Here is a 19,207-nt window from a genome sequence, read left to right as displayed (position 1 = left end):
AGTTACTAGTTTAACTATACGTAAACTATAGTCATCAAGGTTAATATACTATTTTGTTACTAATTTCTAATAAGTACAGTACATATATAAAATTTTAATGTTTTTTTACCATGGGTTATTTGAAGCAAATAATTACAACAGGTTTTTATACCCTTCTCCGCGACATTTTCGCCTTACAATGCCAACACTGGAACAAACTGAAGTCGTATGCAAGGGTGCACTGTACTAGATAATTATCATCTTCATATCAACTCATTTTCCAATGACCCAAACATGATTGAGCAGCTCTAGCAGCCTCTTAAACATGTTTGCTGCTACTTTCTCTAGCTTGTCTATATTTCATAGTTTTGCTCATAATGTAGGAGTACTATAAACATGCTAAAACATGAAAATTCAGAGTAAGCTTTATAAGTAGCAATATTTATGAATGCTTTCACTGTCCAGCTTACATGATCATGTCTAGATGTTTGGAGGCGTTTGTGCAGTCATTGAAGAAGTTTTATTTATTTTTCATTGTGGTATATTTATATTCCCTTTGCATTGCTTCTTCAACCATGAAGCTTCATTAGACATAATAGAAGCATGGCTGATTGTGCTGGCCATATCATGAAATACAATGCTATTTTACCAGTTCTCTCTAGATGTTGGAAAACGTCCTAAATTATTTTTCATGAAAATGTGCAAGGAATTAACATTTTTCAACCTCGTTAGCAACCTACATGCATGAGCCAAAAGTCAATTTTTTATAACAAAGATTTTCACAGAACCAAGATAAGATATCTATATGATATATGTAATAGAAATTGAAGCCTCAATTTTGTTCTAACTTAATTGCAATTTGTCCGATCTAACTTAATTACAAATTGTTCCCTTCAAATAGACTAGTCATTTTATGAAACTTGGTACGTTTAGCTTTGACTACAAAGCGAAATATTTAGAAGAAAAAAGGATTTTCCAATTTAAAAATGTGCCGTTAGTCTAAACTCCTTTTCGAAGTTAGTATGCTGAAAAAATTAAATGAGCCGCAATTTTATTGCTATGTATAAGTGTTGTGATAGTATCATTTTGTAAAACCAATACTTGGTTAAAGTATATTTTAAGAGTTCAGTTACAGGCACGACAAGGGTTGCAAAAGGCGGCAGTGAGAAAAAAGAGAGCTCGTCTTACCTTTTAGAAATGTTGCGTATTTTCTTATTACTTAGTAATAGCTACGCAGCACAACACAATGTATCATCTATAAACATTTTTTACATGATTCAACAGCGTGAAAATTTAGACTTTAATTTTAGTTTTAACTATTATGTTACCACCGATCCTTTTTGACAATCATGTCGCTTGTAGTATATCATTTATGTATTTTTGTGTTGTTTCGGGTTGGCAAGGATTCTAATTGCGTATCTCTGGTTTAAATCGACAGCACTATAGTAACGATTTTTTTAATATATACCTTCGCTGTATAGTTTTAACGTGTTTAGATTATACAAATTGTGTAGTATAAATACATCTGCACAATTCCACTTTTTATGAGCTGAGTGATGATGGCGGAAAGTATAGGATTCTTGCACAAGAGTTCTTATATGGGTAACTTCTTAGTCCGACAACAAAGCAATCCGCACTCAATATGTTCGCTGCTACGTGTAAAATGCGTTCGGCAATCGTTTGATCAATACCTTAGACTTTCGCGTCAATGAGAAGCGCGTACACCTTTTATGCGAGATAAAATGATTACTAACTTGAAATAATGGATATTACCAAAAACAAGTAAAAATACACTTGTGAGCATTATTTGGTGATACTTTTGATCTAAATGATAACGGAGTTAAACGTGATTGGCAATCGACAATTAAACGCGTGTATTTAAACAGCTGATAAATTAAGGTAGTAGTTATAATTTATTTGTTTGAATATGCTTTGTGTTTGTAATTTCTGTTTAAATGTTACGGTATGCCAAAATAAACTGATACAAAATTTCTGTGTCTCTAAATCAGACTACGTCTGCGTGGTAATAACAATAGTTTATTCATTTAGTTAATTATGTAGACCTGTTGGTATCTCCAGCTGCGTTTATAGGTGCTGCCAGTTTCACTCATATTGTGAGTCAGTGTGATATTAAATAGCCCCTTGTTAGATGTTTGCGTTAAATTAAAACTTTAATGGTATTGTGATAAAGGAGTAATTGGAGGCTTAACTTAGCATTAGAATTATTATGTAAGCCTGTGTAACTGCTGATATGTTTCGGATTTGAAATTTATGTTATTGTTACCCGGTATGTATCTTTTAAAATAACTTTCTAGTCAAGGTTTTACACACCATTTTTTGTGTAGTTGATATTTATAACTATTAACTAAGTTTAACCTAAGAAAAAATATTACTATATACATATAGTAAGATATTTGGTACGAGCCTGAGGTTTATTAGATGATTCCAAATAATTTTTTATTTTAATTTTGTTTCAGTATTAGACTATGTTTAAAGATTTGGCTTAGGGTGAGTTTGTTTCTAGAAAAATGCTAAAAATTACAGGCTAGGAAAAAAATAATAACAGCTGTAACGCAATGTTGCCGTTTTATTGCATTTTTTATTACACCAATTTGTCTTTGAATACAACAAAATCTGGGAGTATTACTGCTAGGTAGTTGCTAATGTAGGGCTTGTATGTTTTGATTGTTGGTCTGGAAGGGTGTTTCCTTAAAACTTCCAATATATACACTATATGCATGGCCTTTATCACAGTCTTCCTACTTTGTACTGTAAACATTCACTCATTAGCTTTATGTAAAAACTGAATATAAGTAGTGATTTTAATTTAGATGAAGTTGCTATTTTTTACTACTGTTAAAGAAAATCGACTAATTTTTCTACATTGTTTGACTTGTATTCACTGTATCTTGTGCCTTATTTATTAGTTGAGTGGCAGCCGTCATGGAGAGCCAGCTGATGTATTGGATGCACTGCTAACTAGTGTCTAGCTACCATTGTAGTCTGTGAGTACGATCTGCTATTTACTCTGCTTGTTTTTTTTAATCAACTATGATAAGCTAAATCAACTTAGATAAGCTGCTATTTTTATTGACTCCAAGTGTTTGCTTTCATTCATAAAGTATGGCATGTCTATTACTCAATAGATATTGTATGGAATTGTTGTTGGATGTATTATTTCCATTCCAAGTCACAATAATGGACAACTTAGCATTTAAAAAGGTTTTTTCCATCATAGAATATCTAAACCAGCCTCAATGCCAGCTGGACTAAGTGACACTGCCATGAGAATTAAGCAGCGGAGATGCAGGGTTTTCAGTTTCATAGTGAATCAACAATACTATTAACAATACTATTAGCAATATTAGCTCAGCTCCAGCTGCCTGCTGCCCAACCGACTAGTTGACTAGCCGCAGCTGGTCCGTTTTGGTGACTAGGTACGAATTGAATTGCTACCGATATTGTCATTCAGCTGCTTAACTCATCAATATCTGACTGCATCAAGCTACAATTAATATGCCTGCCACTGCTTATTCTTTTACAGCCCTTTGGCTAATCCTTTCTACAGAGCCTATCCTCCGTGGACTGTTGATGGGATTATTATTAGAAGGCTAGCGATTCTCCACCGCTGCATTGACTATGGCCGAGTGTAGAAAAGTACAAGTCGTGTTGCTTGATGACCGGAGGTTAACCTTTAATGTCCAGGTTCGTTATCCCCTCGCTAAATAGATGCGGCAATGTCCTCATTACTTGATAATACGTATATCCATTCGAAAACGCTATCCATTGAGTGATATTAATTATAGCCAACATGTCTCCACTTTATTTGGGTGGAGCGTTACCCAGGCGTGTGTTATCCTACATACAGGTGGTTGACAAATCTTTAGATGGGACAGTCAAAAGAGTGAAGTGGAAGTAGTCTTGTATTACTTCATTCTCTGATTAGAGCCGACTATTAGTACAGAAGGTGTTTGTGATTTGGTTAGTTTGTCAATTGCTACAGGTTAAACAGTAGAAATCATTGCGTGGTGCTGCTAGCATTGGCGTATAGTCAAGGTAATAGTGGTAGTAGTGTGGAGATGTTTAGCTCATTCAGAGCTGATGAGTCATGCGTGGGCTCGCCATTATCGCTATGGTAATACTTTCTCTCTGCAGGTGCTTCTCTCTTCATAGAATGCCTATTCTTTATGCCTCGTTGGCAGCATCACGTTTTTGGCAGCGTGTTAGCGACTTCATCCTAATTTTAACTTCCCTGATCTTTTTACATTTAATATTTAAAAAAAATTAATACTAGCATTGCCTGAGGGGTTGCTGGTAGAATTGTATAAATTATAAACATTGCTGAGAAATCCAGGATTGGTCTTTGTACTCGCTTGTGCATCAGCTCAACACTTAGTTGAACTTCGATGCTCTACGACAGCGACTTGTATTGCGACTGTTTAATGCAGACAGCCAGTTTGTTGTTTGCTACCTGTCTTCTACCTCACACCATAGTAAGCCTATTTGAGTCGAAGATGTTTTTCATGTTATCTTTTATTTGTTTATCTAATGCTAAGAAAAGCATCATCTTGGGCTCCATGGTTTTAAACCATAACTGTCACGAACAACTTTTATCGTTGTTCCTAGGTAAATCAGACACGCTGATTCTGATTTTGTACTCAAAATAAAGATTAGTCCACTAACCTTCAAAGTCATTTAGGCTTTTTTAAAGCGTTTCAATATCCGTTTCGAAAACAACACAATCGGCATTACAAGCTCCGCCCATAAATATGTGACGAAACCTAGCTTTATCAGGAACGGAAGTTAGGAATGTTTAGTCCGATTTAGAATAATAGAGATGGGTGTCTTAAAACCCATTATTATCTAAATCCAGCTTGTAAAATAATTTCAGATTTTTATGAAAGGTATATAAACTATTTAAAATTGCTCGTAGCTTGTTACATGACGTTTAAATGGGCTGGACGCCGAGGAAAATGAGCTCAAAAAGCGTGGTTTTATCACAAGCTAGCGTTGTTATTGCGCTTTTTTAAATATGCAATGTTAAATAGCTCATCTACCTTTCAAAAAAGACTGATATTATTTTTAAGGCTGAATTTAGATATTAACGGATTTTAAAACACCCATATCTATTATTCTAAATCGGTCTAAACATCCCTACGTAACTTCTGTTCCTAAAAAGCTAGGTTACGTCACGTATTTATGGGCGGAGCTTGTTATGCCGATCGTGTTGTTTTCAAGACCGATATTAAAACGCTGTAAAAAAGCCTTCATTACTCTAAAAGTTAGTGGACTAATCTTTATTTTGAGTACAAAATTGGAATCAGCGTGTCTGATTTACCTAGTAAATACGATAAAAGTTGTTTGTGACAGTTATGGTTTAAACTCAAATAAGGAATGTATGAAGCACTGTTTAACATTATTCCAGTGCTACAGAACCACACTGTGAAGGAAACTCTATAGCCTACAATTGTGCTGATTACCAAACAGTATTGTTTTAAAAAACTTCAATTCTTTAATATTAAAAATTAATTTTTACAAGTATTCACTCAAATTTTATGTCATATGCTCAAAATTTTGTCCTGAGGTGATTCTTAGTCTAGCTTAAACTGACACGTGGATTCATAGACATCTTCCTTTTAGTAACCAGTTTCATGGAGAAGAGTAACTTAATGGATTAAATGAGAACTGCCTACAAGTATAGTGAAACTCATGCTATAAGTAGATTTTTGTCTCTTACTGCTAGAGATAGCTGCTAACAAATAGAGATACAAATATTGCTGGAGTAGTATTCTAATGTCTTAGGAAGGCTTAAAAATGAATTTATTACCAGCTGTGTTCTATGGTAGTTATAAGAGACATGTAGCAATTCTGTTTTCTACTTTTATTATTTTATCATCAGATGAGAACGTTGATGGCTGTTTTATTATTATTATTGACTGATTGTAAATCAAACATTTCCCTCTTTCATGCTGCTTGTCTCTTTTGGCAGCAAACGGTTTACGCACTAACAGCTGCAGCATAAAGCCTGAGACTTAAGTCTGTATTATTTTTATGAAATTATACGAAAATAGACTTATGCTTCAAGTCGTATTCCTTCTTTGGTTACTCTTGGCATACAAATCTAGCTGTGACTCTTAATGTCATATGTGATGTATTTTTAGTCGAAGATGTACACGTGTGACCTTTTTGATATCGTGTCTTCACACTTCAATCTAAAAGAGAAGGAATACTTTGGCCTTTTCTACTTGGATGAGACGTAAGTATTGGTGCTGCCATTACTCTGTCATGGATATTATACCATGCTGACTAGGAGCTGGCTACCGCTCTGTAACTGCTGGTAGCTATTCGATGATTTTTGTAGAAATCTACTTGTCGTCACAGCCTTGAGCCTTTGGCGCTGAACAGGTTTCTCAATGTATTTCTAAAAAAGCAGTTTGCAAAAGTGCTTAATACTGACATTTCAGCACAATCCACTCGCTTATATTTCGGAACACTTATTAGACCCTTTCACCACACTTTCCTTGGTAAAATTATTCTCTATCATTTCATTTGGAGCCAGCTTATAGCCTTCCCATGTACGATCTACTTGGAATTGCGTATAAGCCAATGGCCATGACAGTAGCATGAAATTCTAACCTCTGTAATATTGAGATACACTCAGTTCTTGTACACAATTGATCTCCGGTGAGCTTCACTTGTACCAATTGACTGGCCGTAATTACATCCCTCAGATCTACCAGTTTGCAAGGCCATTGTTAGCAACCTGAACAATAAGAATCTAATTAAAAAGTGATCATAGCCACTTGAAGCTAATAGCAAAGTGGTAGTTAATAGTTACACCCACACGCAATGATACTCGCTAGTAGTGTCATATCTCTACACTCATAGTTAATCACCCTCAACGCCTCCCAGTGCCCTCAATCTCAGCACTTTCTAGTGCTACCCCCACAGGAATGTCTATCATTTATCATGTGTACAAGGCCTGCGCATGAGGGTATTCTGTACAAAGAGTATGGGGCCTTAGCTTGTGCTATAATGAATGCTCTATAGTCAGAGCAGCTTGCTCGGCCTTTGAGGTTTAGACAGCGTAAAACAAAGCTAAAGGCTCCTTGTCTACCGCATAGACTTGAGCATATATACGCATAATGTACATGAAAACATGATCTCTGCCTGTCTGCCAGTGTCCTCTCAATGTTGAGCTTGATCACTATGAAGGCAATGTTTATTAGTGAAATGAGAAAATGCATTTGCTAGCATGGTTCACCTAGCATGGTGAAAACGCCCTCACACGATTTCCACATATCTCATTTTACCTGATAATTCCATGCAATAGCCATAGTAAACTAACTCACATTTGCAAACCCGAGCTGGAGGGAACATCATGTGATACACATGTATGATAATTAGCATCAGCCAGGAGACACAGCTAGGAGACACGCAATAACCACAGAGTTAGATGAGTTGATCACTAAAGCAGCCTAATCAACCGCTATTACATAACTAATCGCTATTTTTGTTCAACTGCTTTTTAAGTAGTCAACTTTTAGTTGAGGTCTCTTTATCCGCTAGTTGTTAGTTATTGGAGACACAGTCTAACGTTCTACCTGCAATATGAAACTAAACTAATTAAAGCAACTGATTGTAATCTCTTCTATCATGTAAAATGTTAGCAGTGGAAGAGCTCTTGAGGACGTCTGTTGGTCTCATTATTTCTCAGCCTTGGCGCAGGTCACTTCGCTCTATGTATTTGAAGCAGTTAAATTCTTTTGGTTTGTGGTTTCATTTGGGAAAGCAGAGAATATTTGTGTGAAATCTTGCTTTTTGTTTTATATGATGGACTCTTAGACATCAAACCGATGTAAAGTTGTCTGGACGGTTCAAAAACCATATATTGCATTTCACTAATTCGAGGCTGTTGAAGTAAATGTATTGGTGTTTAATGAAATAGTTGCGGTGCCCTATTTTAGTCTAATAGTAGCTTCTACCTAACGACAGCCATACAGACGGGTATCATCGCTAGTTGAAATTGGAAGCTGCTGTTGAACTACGGTTAGGTTCGCGCTGCCAGTTGTCAGGGTTTTAAGTGTAACTGTCTAAAGCATTGGCACATTACTATTTACTTAAATAGTCATTGCATTTATGTAATAGCAGTAGATGATTGGCAGAAACTATCTTGTTATAAATTATTGTTTTACAATTAAACCTCGACATTGATCATCTCTACATACAAGTTCTCTGATATATGTCAGTTTTGGGCAATTGTTGTCTTAACAGACAAGGTAATTTTCAACATACGGTGTAAAAAACTTCTCGAAACACGACAGTGGTTTAAGTAAAAAAGCTAAAAAAAATATAATAAAAAAGTTATACATTAGGTTACTTGTACATCTAGTGTGAGTTAGAGTAGCCTAAATAACTGCACACATTTCTATCAGCTAGCTCACACTTCCTAAGGTAAAGTTACAGTAACAACCTCTTTCTATTAATTATTAATTTACTTTTCACATGTAATTTAGGTTTTTACATTGAATTTATACAAGGTGATATATAACGCACTTGTTTTAATGCTGTAAATAGCTACATAAAGTGTTTATTGTTGTCTTCTGGGCTCTGGAATAAATTTAATTTATACACAAACTACGATGCATTCTTGTGAAAATATTCGCGCCAACGTGTGACAATTTAGATGTCAGAATCCACCATCAAACTAAATCAACCTCGTATATATACACACAAGTTTGGCTGTACTAATGAGCTCATAATTGAATCTGAAGACCTTCATATCTGTTGTGGCATGTTTTAGGTCTATGCATGAGTTGTTCCAAATTCATTCATAGAAAAAACTAGTTGATTTGTGATGAACTTGCAAATGGCTTAAGCCTGGTTCCCATTTCGACTGCGAGACTCCGGCGGTAGCTTGCGCAGCAAAAGGCTTGCGACGCTAGGCTCGGCGTAATTGGCATATAGCGACGCTAGGCATAATTGCGGAATCAAATAAAGTGTTTGCTCATCATGCCAGTTCTATAATGGTGACCTTCACCCGTACAGTGCATTTCGGGAAGGTTTTGCCTGCGGCTTTTTGTGAAATTTGAACAGCGCTAAACTATTGCGTTGCCGCCGGCAACTACCGGCGGTACCCGGCGTGTAGGTTCTCATTTCACCGCTAATAGCCTGCGGTGCTGTCGCTGGTGCTTTGCGACGTATATGGGAACCAGGCGTAACATGCACTACGTTTCCATGATGCGCAGTACTTCGGAGTTGTGCCCTCTCCGAATCATGGAAAGGGCGTCTTCGCACTAAAATCACTGCGCACTGATCAGTGCGAAGCCAGTGCAAATTCGCAGCAAGGAAACGGCATTGCGCAGTGGCTGCGCATAGCTCTCTTGCTGTGGAGGCCGATTCATCGAGGGCCATGAACTAGTACAAAAGTTATCCCGCTAATCTTGTTTTTTTCTATTCTTCCGATCTTCTTTCGCTTAAATTTAGTTATGGTCTGCACCCACGAGGATGATGAGGTGATTACTTTCCTAGACTTTGTTATCGATGCCAACACTTTTCGAAAAATAGGTGGCAAATCCTAAAGCAGCGTTTAAATATTATCTTAAAAATACTTATTAAAAATATATTACTTTGTAAAAATTCTATTAAGGTTTGTAAAACCTTGTGAATGTGTATCGTAAATAAAAGTATAATGACGACAGAAGCATAAAAAGAATGTTTCTGATGTTCGGTATCCATGATCAATTCTATTTCTCCATCAGGCGATTCGATTTATACAATTTCTCTTTTCTGGCCAATTTGCTGAAAACCACTGCGCAGCATGTAAACGTACGATCCCCTCGACTTCGGAGGGGGCTGCATCGCAGTACTGCGCATCATGGAAACATAGTGATAGTAAATGATATGTATCGGGTATTAATCAAGCCCTGTTTACAATACTCGACAGTGATTGGACAATAGAAAAATATGATTCTCACATCTGTATTTTTCTATTACATAGCTATCAATTATGGTCGGCTCCGTTTTAAATTCCATGTTTTCGTTTAAAAAACTACTGTATACGCATGCCAATCCATAATTGTGCATATTCCTAGAATTTATACCTTTACCTTTCCACTTGATGTGTGACAGACATTCAATGGCAACCATTCATGAAACTGTATCTCACAACCATGTATAGGTAGCCTAAGCTTGGTTAGTTGAATCACTTCGCTCAAAGCTAGACATTCTGTTCATCATATTGCTTCAAGAAACTTCCTCTCTAAACTTGAACTGTTCGTCCATTCCCTTGTAAAAGTTTGGTTTAAAAAGAACTTGCTTTTAGGGAGTTGTCATTCATCTCGACTCAGAGTTGAAGCAATTAAAAGAGTAGCGAATATAGAGTATGATTTTTCTCAAGTTGTTCACATCAAAAGCCTCGCCTCCTTTTCGTATAGTTCTATTAGATGGTCTCTTCTTGATTTACATACAACTTGTAGACATGAGACCAGGGTCGCTCTCATCAATTCAATAACCAACTGATAGTAGCTCATTGATTGTATCCTTCATTATCCCAGCCAGTCTCACTGGTTTCGGGCTTTCTTTTCTTCACATCACCCTCACTTTCTTCCCCACAATAAATACTTCATGGGAGGCGGAGGGATTATTTTAAAGAATTTAAGGAAAGATTTTGCTTGCGTTTTTTCAATAATTTTTTCTTTTAATGTTAGGAACAAGCGTTGACTTTTTTGATGGTTGACATCATCTTGCATGTGGAGTTATGACAAGGAAGAGATGTTTAAAGAGTGTTTTGAAAGTCAACTGACTTCCAAAATAACTCTGTTGTTATAAATCATTATCTCTCCCATCATCTTAATTCATGTTTTGCTGTTTGGCCAAGTAATTTCCTGATTCAAGCTTTCTTGTAACACAAGTGCTAATATTACTAGTTCTCCCTGTTGACAACCAAAATGTTGCTAATATATCTAATAAATCTGGATAAGGAGTCAGTTTTGACTGCCTCTAGGCAGTAGGCTGTCTGTATGTAGGCTGTCAGCTGCAGGTCTCACAATCTCTTGCCTGTTCAGTGACGCAAAGCATATATATATATGCTATAACAGGACAGTTGAAGTGCCTCTGTCTACTGCACTAGTTTGTTCCCTCCAACGCCTGAGTTTGTTTGTGAAGGAGCTAATTGACAGCAAACAAAATGCTGCCCGGCAGCAAAAAGATAAACTGACGACTTATGTTTATTTGACTATCTTATTATGTCTGAAAGAGTTGATTGAAGCTTTGTCTGTGCCCAGCAGGAATTTACGTGTCGCTACGAACTGATATTCTAGGTGTAATCAGCAATGGCTGCAAACGGACAGGAAGGTTTTAGACCATGATCTACCTAGAAGATCTGAGGCTGTGATGCTCTACTTTGCCGTGAGGTAAGTCAGCCCGAGAAGTGTGCACTAACATGACTGTCATATCAAAATGGCATCTTGGATATAGGAAATAACTCTTGGTTATCTATGTTCTACTAGTTGACATTGCCCTGAGATAGTACAGTCATACCTCAAAATACGAGTCTATCACGTTCTCGGACTGAGCTCATAGGTAAATGTTCTTGCATCTCAAAGCCATATTTCCTATATAAAATAACTAAATCCGAATTAATCTGTCCCTTGCTATAAAAAATCACCTGAAAACAGGATAGATATTACGATGGAAATACATGCTTTTACCCGTTGTACTTCAGTGCCTACGCTCACAAGGTAGCATACCTATTTAATGGTTATGGTCTGCAATAAAATGTAACATTACTATGTACAGTTTTGTATGGAGTTCTCATCATTAAAACAGATGTAGTGGCTAATGGCAGTGCGAAAGTGACGGTACAGTAGACTAGACTAGTACACTCAGGGGCGGATCTAGGAAAAAATTGTGTGGGTCAAAATTTGTGTAATATATCTAGGGTGGGAGGGGGTGGTGCGCGGGGCCACTCTTTGCCTGGCCCCGATCCAGCGAAACTTTTTGAAATTCCGGCATCTTAGAATGAAGGAGAGGTGTGTTTGAGCCTAAAAAAGTGTAATCATTTATTTGCAGCAAACGATATGTTTACAGGTAAAAATTAACATTAGATTAAATTGGTTTTTTATAATGTTTCTTATACTATGTATATCAAGATTACATGTAAACAGAAAGTTAACAAACAATTGTGCAATAAAATAAAATCAAGACAAAATCAATCACAAAACCTCAACAGCCATTTGGTTTGGCTTTGCAGAAATAAGCCATCATTTCTGCAAACTACCATGAAAATTTTTTAGCTACATAAAGATGCTCTTATATAGAACAGACATAGTAAGGCATACTTTTTAGAATTGTTGTTTTGTTGTTGAAAGAAATGATCGAAAGTTCGTTTTTGGCCTTTCTTCTGGAACATTTTGCTTTTAAAATTGCTTGTAGTACTCCTTTCAAAAATGTTGTGGCTCAATTGGGGATGTCTATTGGGATCACCTTCATTTGTTTATAAAGTAACAAATTCAGGTCAAGGTAATTTAAACTTGATCATTATAACGAGCCCTACTAGGCCGTTTTTGTTCACTTCCTCACAAAGCAAATTTTCAGTGAAATGAAATGTAATTCACTCAATTCTTGATGGTCTTTAAATCTTTTTTTGTTGCCATATTTAAGGTGGTGCATTTGCACCGTATGCACCACAGTAGATCCGCCCCTGACACTAGACTTTTGTGACGCTACGTGGCATTATATAAACTTTGAATTTAATTTAATGAATTCAGCTTACTAAACACATACTTAAAGCTAAGTTTTTAATCTTTTACTTAACTTGACTTCAATTTTGTCTTCATTTTAATTTTTTGCTATCTGTTTCTGGCTTGGCGTTTCTGCCAAGCTTTCACAGTAACGTTTAGCCCACCTTTTTAAAACTTTTAAATTGATTCGGCGAGGGTAACCGAGCAATGCTGTTTTCGAAAGTGGCCTCTCGCATACTTGGCCACTTAGTGACTGCATCGAGAACTGGCCTCTATGCTCGTATCTCAAGTGCTCCAACTTTTGCTCGTATCTCCATTTTCTTTTTTGTTTGGGCACTCGTATGTTGAGGTATGACTGTACATTGTATACAGCGTATAGAGTTGGTGGATTAACTCGTAAGTATACACAGATGTTTTAAAGAATTGTCTACCCATAGTGAACAGAACCGAAGGTGATTCGGTTTGACTTCTGCAGGCGAGGGGCAGAATTGCATTTTGCACTGTTTTACTTTGTACGCTTGATGCAATGTTAGCGCTCGATGCAATGCAAGCCTAGGAAGAGAAACTTGATGCAATGCAAGTGTAGGAAGAGAAACAATCTTTCTCAACTCATCAGCTTTGATGATTCAGTCAAAAAGTAGTAGTGTGCATGCTGTGAAGCTTGGTATGCAATATACAGTTGGCATGCTGCCTCTAATCTCAGTATCGTGGCTAACATATCAGTCAAAGATGAAGGTTGGGGGTCTGTCTTCAAACTACTTAAATCTTCAGCTTATTGTATTTATGCCAGGCACTGAAAGACACCGGCCAAACGCATCGCCGACGCCTAGCATAGATATTTGCTGTGGCTACACGCAACGACACTGCTAAATGATGCTTTATGTTAAAAAATAGATTGATCACAGAGAATTGGCCTCAATGATGCGAGACCACTGCATCTTCGCTGGATTTCCCGTGCCGTTGCTGCAGTCTCGTCAAAATATTAATGTTGTAATATGGATCATAAACTATTTGTTGTAGCAATAGCATTTGCAGCTATTTGCATTGTTATATTTTGCTTTTACAAAATCTACACGTTAAAGATAAAAACACTCAATGCAAAATGTTTCAAGATGAAGAAGGTACAAATAAGAATTCTTTCCAACAAAGAGAAGATTACTTCAACACCTATACGGCTGCATGCACCATGAAAATCAAGAGATTGCAATGACTAGAGCTACAAAAGTTAGTGCTGGCCAAGATTGCACCTGTTCATCTACAACTTATTAGTCTAGCAAATGTAACTCAACATTCTTCCTCACAGGAAATGTACTCACAAACCATTTCCTGAACTTATACTGTTTTTAGTGCCACTAAGGATGCTTTGCAAACACAATTTCACTTATATTATGCCTAAATTCTTGGAGTGTTATCAAACAATTTAGCATGATAGTTACCAGATACCAGATAAAACTGTTGTCCTGCCTTATGGAGTACTGTACCACACAGAACCCTTTCAAGCTATGTAGGTTTTAGCAATTTTTGGACTACAAGCAAAAATATTGTTTCTTTTTAAAAAACTGCTATGCAGACCAATGAATAAATACCTTGTAATTCAAATGAGTTCAACTGGCAGCATGTTCAAGGCTTGTTCTGCTTAGAGGAGATGTGACAGCAATAAAATCTGGCCAATTCGCAGATGCGATAATGAGACTTAATTTTAATCTGGAGCAGCTTTCTTTTTGAAACATCTTAATTTTCTGGCATAATTGTAAACAAGCATTTCGTTAATACATTGCTCATTTTATTTATTTAAGTTTCCTACAAATGAGTTAGTTTCCTACATACGAGTTAGTTTCCTACATACGAGTTAGTTTCTTACATACGAGTTAGTTTCCTCCATACGAGTTAGTTTCCTACATACGAGTTAGTTTCCTACATACGAGTTAGTTTCCTACATACGAGTTAGTTTCCTACATATGAGTTAGTTTCCTACATACGAGTTAGTTTCCTACACGCGAGTTAGTTTCTTACATACGAGTTAGTTTCCTCCATACGAGTTAGTTTCCTACATACGAGTTAGTTTCCTACATACGAGTTAGTTTCCTACATACGAGTTAGTTTCCTACATACTAGTTAGTTTCCTTCATACGAGTTAGTTTCTTACATACGAGTTAGTTTCTTACATACGAGTTAGTTTCCTCCATACGAGTTAGTTTCCTACATACGAGTTAGTTTCCTACATGCGAGTTAGTTTCCTACATACGAGTTAGTTTCCTACATGCGAGTTAGTTTCCTACATGCGAGTTAGTTTCCTCCATACGAGTTAGTTTCCTACATACGAGTTAGTTTCCTACATACTAGTTAGTTTCCTACATACTAGTTAGTTTCCTTCATACGAGTTAGTTTCCTACATACGAGTTAGTGTCCTACATACGAGTTAGTTTCCTACATTGAGTCCATTTTTATAGTTCTACAATGTGTATAATACAAGCGCTTTAACGGCATTTGCAATCAGCTAGAACATTTGTTACTAAGTGTGTTCGGCTGACAGAGAAACTAAATGAAATATAATGGATCATATAGAAATATTTTTTACAACATGAGACAGTCTCGACAGAGACAAATATTCGCACCATTAACCTCATATGTTAAGGTTTGACTACATATGTTGGTCACAGTCATTCTAGTGTATCGTCATGGAATATGCAAACCGAGATCAAAGTTGTTAATGCTTAAACTTTCTATAATCTGTGCTGATATCTTTGTTGATGCCAGTGAATCTACTCAGAGAATATTCCTACAATGAATGGTCAGCGGTATCCATGCATGAAGTGCAGTTACGTTAGATGATCTATCTGCTATCTAATGGCAATCCTTAATGCTTCGCTAGCTGAATAATTGATACAGCAGTAGTTGCATGAACTTGAATGTTTGATGTAGTTAAAAACATCCAACATGGATATTGGCTCTTCATTTTCTCTCAATGATCTTTCAGTGATTATTGCTAATGTAAAGACGGAATATCAGGGATTACCTCTACAAACCTCAAAGGAATATAAGTGAAAAAATGTCTACCGTGGAATGGGTGCGATTTAAGCATTAGTTTAGTTCAACGCGTATCCATAAAATAGGAGTTATCTCTCGTATGCTGCTGTCAGCAATATGCGACTAAAATAGTAATTACTGTATGGAAGGCCCATGTACCCTCTACGTGTAGGAAATCAGGCCCAGACTTTGCGCATAGGGAATCAGAATGCATTCTAAAGGACTGACAATACATACGGACGAAACGCATCTTTTGCTGTTGTCAGTGCATTGGCAACGCCGCGTCGATGTGTTGTTTCAAAACATATGTTGGTCTACATCAGTGGAGAAAGTACTGATGCGCCTGCGGCAGGTTGAAGTAGTCGATTATTACAATCTTGATACAATTTTATTAGTTTCCAATGCATGCTAGTTTTTTCAAGATTGGCCTTCGAATGACTATGGCAACAGGGCTTTATACAAACAGCTATTAATATATGAACAAATATAGTCTCACTTGTAACACCTATACAAAACAGGGCTTTATACAAACAGGTATTAATATATGGACAAATATATTCTCACTTGTTACATATATACAAAACAGGGCTTTACACAAACAGCTATTAATATATGGACAAATATAGTCTCACTTGTAACACATAAAAAACAGGGCTTTATACAAACAGGTATTAATATACAGACAAAGATATTCTCACTTGTATATGGAAGTCACTGGTATAAATTGAAATTGTTTACAAAAGTTTTATTGGTAGTTTAATACATTAAAATGACTTTTTATAGTTCAATTTAAACTTTGACCACGAAGCATTTTTGCACTTAAACCATGGATGCAGAGACCGATGTTTTTTGGCATCCACGTTTAGACAAGAGCATCGCAGAGGCCGAACATGCCGATATATGTATTATCTTTATGATATTTTATGAATAATCATTATCTTTTAATAATATCTTTGCTGGTTGTCTATTGGCCAATGATGTAGAGGATTAGAAGTAATTTTCAATGACGCTTTTCTATTACTAATACGCCCAATGAGGGTTATTACTAGTGTATTTCTATCGACTTGTTTCAAATCTACCGACAAAAGTAGCCGATGGGATAGTTGAAGTAAAAGGTGTGTGGACAAACATCTATTGTCAATGCCATTGATGGCTTGTGCCCATCACATCGTCATCAAACATTGACCTGTGCAACCATGGCTTCATTCATAATCAAAACGTTATCTTAATTGCAGATTTTATATAGAGAATTTATGCTACCTCCAAGACAGTGTATCTGTCGAGCTTTACTACCTACAGGCGAGAAACTCGGTCTACAAAGATCTCCTCGAGTGTGATAGTAATACTGTATTTGAGTTGGCAGCATATGCTTTACAGGTGGCCCAAAGCAACATCTCCAAGTAAGTCGGGCTTTTCTCATACCAAAAATAATTGTATTACTTGTAGAATTGGCGTGCAAGCAAAATATTTTTTTAATCTAAGGTCTTGTAAAGACATCTCAATATTTCCACCAAAATCAGTTGGCCACCATTATAGCTAACCTGGTCAGATCTTCATATCTTATTGTGTTCTTTAGTGATACGCAAGCTCGTGACGCACTAAAAAGATTACAAGTATTTCCTACCTCCACATTACGAGATCATCCATCTATGCAGTACTGCGAAGACCAGGTGTTGTCCAGGTACTACAACCTGAATGGGTTGAGGAGAGGCCACGCCATGCTGAGGTACCTTAATATATATTAACTGCATGAATTTACTAGCTTTTCTAGCTCCACATCTCTCTATAATTTACTTGTTAAGCATCTGTCAACATCTCTGTCAACATCTCTGTCAACATCTCTGTCAACATCTCTGTCAGCATCTCTGTCAACATCTCTGTCAGCATCTCTGTCAGCATCAGTTTAAAGTCGACAAATATGGAAATCAATGCAGATCATTTTGAAACATGACATGTAACCATCAGATTATATAGGAAAGCATCCATAATACTCTAATTCACATGCGGCTACATATATTTTAAGAGCGAACAATGAACATAATGGAGGCTTATTCTTTTCATCCCTCAGCATCATTGCGCTGAAGATTAACATTTCTTCTGCCCGCAATTTAATTCACTCAAGTTTTACAACCTTTAGAATTTGTCCATATTCTTGAAAAGGTTTGGGTTAGCAATCACCTTGCTGGTCTTAGCGTCGTAATAGAGACGGTGGAACGTAAACTTGAAATTGTTCATTCTTCATTGCAATCATTATTAAGAAAAGCATTATATTTACGGTTATTATGTGCATCATTTACAAAGCACTTTCTGCAGGGACACTTTTCAACAATAAATATAAAAAGTTTTTTCCTGAAGCGGTACACATCTTTGTATATTTGCTGAAGGGGTACACATCTTTGTATATTTGCTGAAGGGGTACACATTTTTGTATATTTGCTGATGGGGTACACATCTTTGTATATTCGTTGAAGTGGTACACACCTTTGTATATTTGCTGAAGGGGTACACATCTTTGTATATTTGCTGAAGGGGTACACATTTTTGTATATTTGCTGATGGGGTACACATCTTTGTATATTCGTTGAAGTGGTACACACCTTTGTATATTTGCTGAAGGGGTACACATATTTGTATATTTGCTGAAGGGGTACACATCTTTGTATATTTGCTGAAGCGGTACACATCTTTGTATATTTGCTGAAGGGTTACACATCTTTGTATATTCGTTGAAGTGGTACACACCTTTGTATATTTGCTGAAGTGGTACACATCTTTGTATATTCGTTGAAGTGGTAAACACCTTTGTATATTTGCTGATGGGGTACACATCTTTGTATATTCGTTGAAGTGGTACACACCTTTGTATATTTGCTGAAGCGGTACACATATTTGTATATTTGCTGAAGGGGTACACATCTTTGTATATTTGCTGAAGCGGTACACATCTTTGTATATTTGCTGATGGGGTACACATCTTTGTATATTCGTTGAAGTGGTACACACCTTTGTATATTTGCTGAAGCGGTACACATATTTGTATATTCGTTGAAGTGGTAAACACCTTTGTATATTCGTTGAAGTGGTAAACACTTTTGTATATTCGTTGAAGTGGTACACATCTGTATATACATATGCAATGTTTCTTTTATTGCTCTGCTATCAGGAGATTTTGAGTTTTTACTTGGTGATTGTTTATAGGGAACTCTTCTTCATACCAGAAGTTATAACCAATATTAACCACTGCAGCTCTTCATTATTAGCACAAAGTGAAATGTTTGGATTTTCTATGCAATTACAGCTTTTGCAGTAGTAATTCAATCGATAAACTTTATGCTCTGAGCTCCGGCGTTATCAGCTCGACTGGCAAGCCATTAGTAAAGCTTTTAGATCCTATAGCCTTGGAGTTGTGTAACCCTAACCTAATCATGCTTTAGGCGTACGTATTCAATGCATATCTC

At 36.6% G+C, this 19,207-nt stretch overlaps 1 protein-coding gene across 5 annotated transcripts in view; it reads left to right on the top strand.

Moving 5' to 3' along the window:
• The first annotated feature begins 1,755 nt into the window (after window positions 1-1,755).
• The window catches only part of LOC137393484 (FERM domain-containing protein 4A-like), a 46,926-nt gene continuing 29,474 nt past the window's right edge, over window positions 1,756-19,207 (top strand). For 3 of the 5 annotated variants that reach the window (XM_068080075.1, XM_068080083.1, XM_068080062.1), the window contains exons 1-6: window positions 2,907-2,984; window positions 3,524-3,684; window positions 6,141-6,235; window positions 11,301-11,393; window positions 16,985-17,149; window positions 17,326-17,475. In XM_068080075.1, coding sequence (XP_067936176.1) covers window positions 3,619-3,684; window positions 6,141-6,235; window positions 11,301-11,393; window positions 16,985-17,149; window positions 17,326-17,475 — 569 coding nt within the window. In that variant the 5' untranslated portion in view covers window positions 2,907-2,984; window positions 3,524-3,618. Of the gene's footprint in view, window positions 1,776-2,906; window positions 2,985-3,523; window positions 3,685-6,140; window positions 6,236-11,300; window positions 11,394-16,984; window positions 17,150-17,325; window positions 17,476-19,207 lie in introns of those variants that run through there. The other 2 variants (XM_068080091.1, XM_068080070.1) reach the window with 2 other exon arrangements.

Source organism: Watersipora subatra, chromosome 1 (assembly GCF_963576615.1).
Source record: "Watersipora subatra chromosome 1, tzWatSuba1.1, whole genome shotgun sequence".
NCBI lineage: Eukaryota > Metazoa > Bryozoa > Gymnolaemata > Cheilostomatida > Watersiporidae > Watersipora > Watersipora subatra.
This window is presented reverse-complemented; position numbering and strand designations above follow the sequence as displayed.